This window comes from Silene latifolia, chromosome 9 (genome assembly GCF_048544455.1).
Source record: "Silene latifolia isolate original U9 population chromosome 9, ASM4854445v1, whole genome shotgun sequence".
NCBI lineage: Eukaryota > Viridiplantae > Streptophyta > Magnoliopsida > Caryophyllales > Caryophyllaceae > Silene > Silene latifolia.
The window spans coordinates 94,343,503-94,346,894 of NC_133534.1; the positions used below are offsets into that span (position 1 = coordinate 94,343,503).

Here is a 3,392-nt window from a genome sequence, read left to right on the forward strand (position 1 = left end):
GGGAGAAACTCAGCAAAAGACCGCTACCCGACTCAAGAGGCGTTCTCCTAAGCACAAGGATCATCAAAAGGCTTCCATGGAGGTTCTGAGGTGAAGGGAAGGGAAAGAGCCGACTGAAGGATAGGAGGAAAGTGGCGGAAGTGATATGCGGATTTAACAAAACGCGATATAAAACCCTCGCTGAAAACCCGGTACTCGATCGAGTACCCAACATACTCGATCGAGTGGCCCCCTACTCGATCGAGTAACCTAGCTACTCGATCGAGTAGCCTCTACTCTATCGAGTAACACTCTTAACACGTAACCTAAGATGATATTGGCACTCATTCCAAGGCTATTCCCGCTCCCAAGGTCAGTCAACGCTGGTCAAAGGGCCTCTAAAAGGGCGGGTATTACAAAGGATAGGTTAGCTGGAGGTTATCAGGGTACCTGCTGGGTTGCATCTACTGGTGGTTACTCTATTAGTGCTGGATACCAATGGTTACATGCTATACACCTACCTGTCGCATGGTATCATGATGCATGGGATACTTGGGTTCTCCCTAAGCAAGCTTTTGTTGGTTGGCTTATTCATAGGAATGCTTTAAATACAAGATCCAAACTGTGTAAGCTAGGCCTGAGTTCCACTGATACTTGTGTCATTTGTGAGATGGGGGAGGAGACACATGATCACCTATTCTGGGATTGTGCCTATGCCTCAAAAATTATTGCAGGATTAGAAAACTGGTTGCAGCTGAAGCTCAATGACCAATCTGTTTCTTATTCCAAGTTGCAAAAGAGAGTTTGCAGGGTAGTTAAGATGGCAGTTTTGTATGCTATCTGGATGGAAAGGAACTTTGCTCGCCTGGAGTTGTCTATGCAGGCCTGAGAAATTGATTTAACAGGTTCAAAAACAAGTGCATGGGAGGCTAGTGGAGAAACTAAGGAATTGTACTATGCCTAGTGACTGTGGTTGGCTAAGTACCATAAATATTAGGTGTTCATTTTGTACTTAGCTTAGATGGAGGTTGTTTCCTTGTAGAATGAATTTGATGTAATCGTTTATTTTTATACTACAAAAGCTCACATTCTACCAAAAAAAATTATATTAATTATCCTAATAATTTAATTATTAAAAGAGATGTATGGTAATTCTAATTATGGTAAGAGTAGTAATATATGATAATAATAATAATAATAATAATAATAATAATAATAATAATAATAATAATAATAATAATAATAATAATAATAATAATAATAATAATAATAATAATAATAATAATAATAGTAATAATAATTACCTTAAAGACGGTTTCCCCATCCTATCTTACTTTTCAATTCTGAAAATTTACATAAAGAGAGAGAGAGAGAGGGAGATTAAGAAAGTTAAAGAAAGTATTGGTGACGGAATTAGGAAGCGATAAATAATTCAAGGTAACCACTTCTAATCTCGCTTTTTATTTTCCTATTAAGCTGAATGTGAGACGATCTTAAGGCGCTTAGAAACTGACCCAAACCTTGACGGAATCGGACCAAAGTTTGGGAAGTGGTACGTGGGATTGCAAGGGTTGGATTGAGTATGGTGGTGGTGTCAGGGAAGGCTTAGGGAGGCGGTGGCAGGCGGGTTTCGAGGGCTGTGGAGGCGGGTTGAAAACAGGGGAGTAGTGGACTTCAACCCTAATAGGACCCTTATTCGGGTTCGCCTTGACGTGGGTAAGGTGGGGTTGGGTCCTCGTGTTTGTGTCGACCAAGGTGGAGGTGTTATGGCCACCCTGGTGGTTTGTGACGGTGATGGTCATTTTAGCGTGCAACAGGGGAGGGGGTGTCGATTGTGTTGCTGCCGGTGTTGGGTAGTTCTGAGGTGGTGTTGGGATGAGTAAGGGCGGTCAATGGTGGCGTGTGGTGGTTGTGCTGGTGGGGTGTTGTGTGGTGTGTTGTTGTGGTGTCGGGTTTTCGATATTAGTAGTGTCGTGGGGTATTTAGGGCGTGGGATTTTAGGGTGACGGTGGTGTTTTAGCAGGTGGTAGGTCGTTGTAGGGGTTGGCCGTGGTGCGTGCTAGGTGGTGGTAGGTTTTAGCGGTGGTGTCGGTGGCTAGGAGTGTCGTAATATGCGGGTTTTGGTAAGGGGTTTGGCGTGGTGTATGACACGGGGTATAAACCCTGTTATGGGTGTTCATGATGATGATATAGAGTGATGACGTAGGATTGTAATGATGACTTGATTTAGTATTTGATTAATGGCGGGATTATGCGGATTATTTAATTAGTTTAATTTCTAACAATGGTTTTTATGTAAATAATACACGGGAAATAATTAATATAAATGAATTTCATTTGATTGAATTATAATAATGTATCGAATAATTAATAATTAAATTATAATAATTAGTTGTCTAGGTGACAGAGTTGTGAGATGCTATGTTAATTGAATTTCTCTTTACTCGGATTGCTTTTATGATGGGAGTTGCTTGCCAGGTAAGGATAAATCCTACTCAACTTTTACTCGATAATGTTGTTGGATGAATTATCAGGTGCGAAGTATATGTCATTGGTTTATATTGTGATTGTTGGTTATCTCATGTCGTAATTATTGGATACCTCAGACTCGTTCTGAGATGATTAGTATTGTTGTACATCATGGCATTTGTGTTGGATACTTCAGTTTTATACTGGGATGATGGATACCTCAACTTCGGTTGGGATGATGGATACCTAAACTTCGGTTGGGATGATGGATAACTCAACTTTGGTTGGGATGGTGGATACCTCAACTTCGGTTGGGATGGTGGATACTTGAACTTCGGTTGGAATGATGTAAAGTGAGCACGTTGTTAAGGGAGGTGTGCTAAGTAAAAGGATGGAGTACGTTGTCAGGGGGTTGTGCAATGTAAAAAGGAAATTGGATTCTTATCGTATGTTTTTGTTGTTAGTATTTATTCCTACTGAACCATTGGTTGACGTGTTTGCTTCTGTGTAAAAATAAAATTGATGCCTGCTTTAATTGATGGCATCCTGTGGTGAACCATTTAATATTTCCGGTTAAATGGGGAGCAGATTTAAATAGCAAGTTTTGAGTTAGCTGGATATGGGGAGCTTGGGCGTGTGAGCTTTCGGACCTGCAGGAGTCTAGATCACAAATGTAGTTATATCACCTATTTAATTTCCGCTGCGAGTTGTATTTATTTTTACATTAAGTTCTAGTTGATTAAAAATTGTGTTGGGAAATGTGTCCTCAACAATAGTGCGATCACATGATTTAAATATCATTATTAAATCTCATATAAAGAATACGTGAGGGATGATTCTTTATACGATGATCGTGACCGTCATTAATCGGTAATGATTGGCTAACTAGAGTTTGACATTACTGTCGTGTGACGGTGGTGGTCAGTTGATCCCTTTAGGTCACA

At 40.3% G+C, this 3,392-nt stretch overlaps 1 protein-coding gene across 1 annotated transcript; it reads left to right on the top strand.

Annotated features, from left to right (window-relative positions):
• Positions 1–310: 310 nt before the first annotated feature.
• Positions 311–868, top strand: LOC141601355 (uncharacterized). The gene is made up of 2 exons (XM_074421630.1): positions 311–351; positions 466–868. The coding sequence occupies exons 1-2, from the start codon at positions 311–313 to the stop codon at positions 866–868; spliced, it is 444 nt and encodes a 147-aa protein (XP_074277731.1).
• The last annotated feature ends 2,524 nt before the right edge of the window (positions 869–3,392 follow it).

Coding starts and splice junctions, on each gene's coding strand:
- LOC141601355 (XM_074421630.1), top strand. CDS start 311: ATGATATTGGCACTCATTCCAAGGCTATTCCCGCTCCCAAG. Junction 352..465: donor AGGCTATTCCCGCTCCCAAG/GTCAGTCAACGC, acceptor TTACTCTATTAG/TGCTGGATACCAATGGTTAC.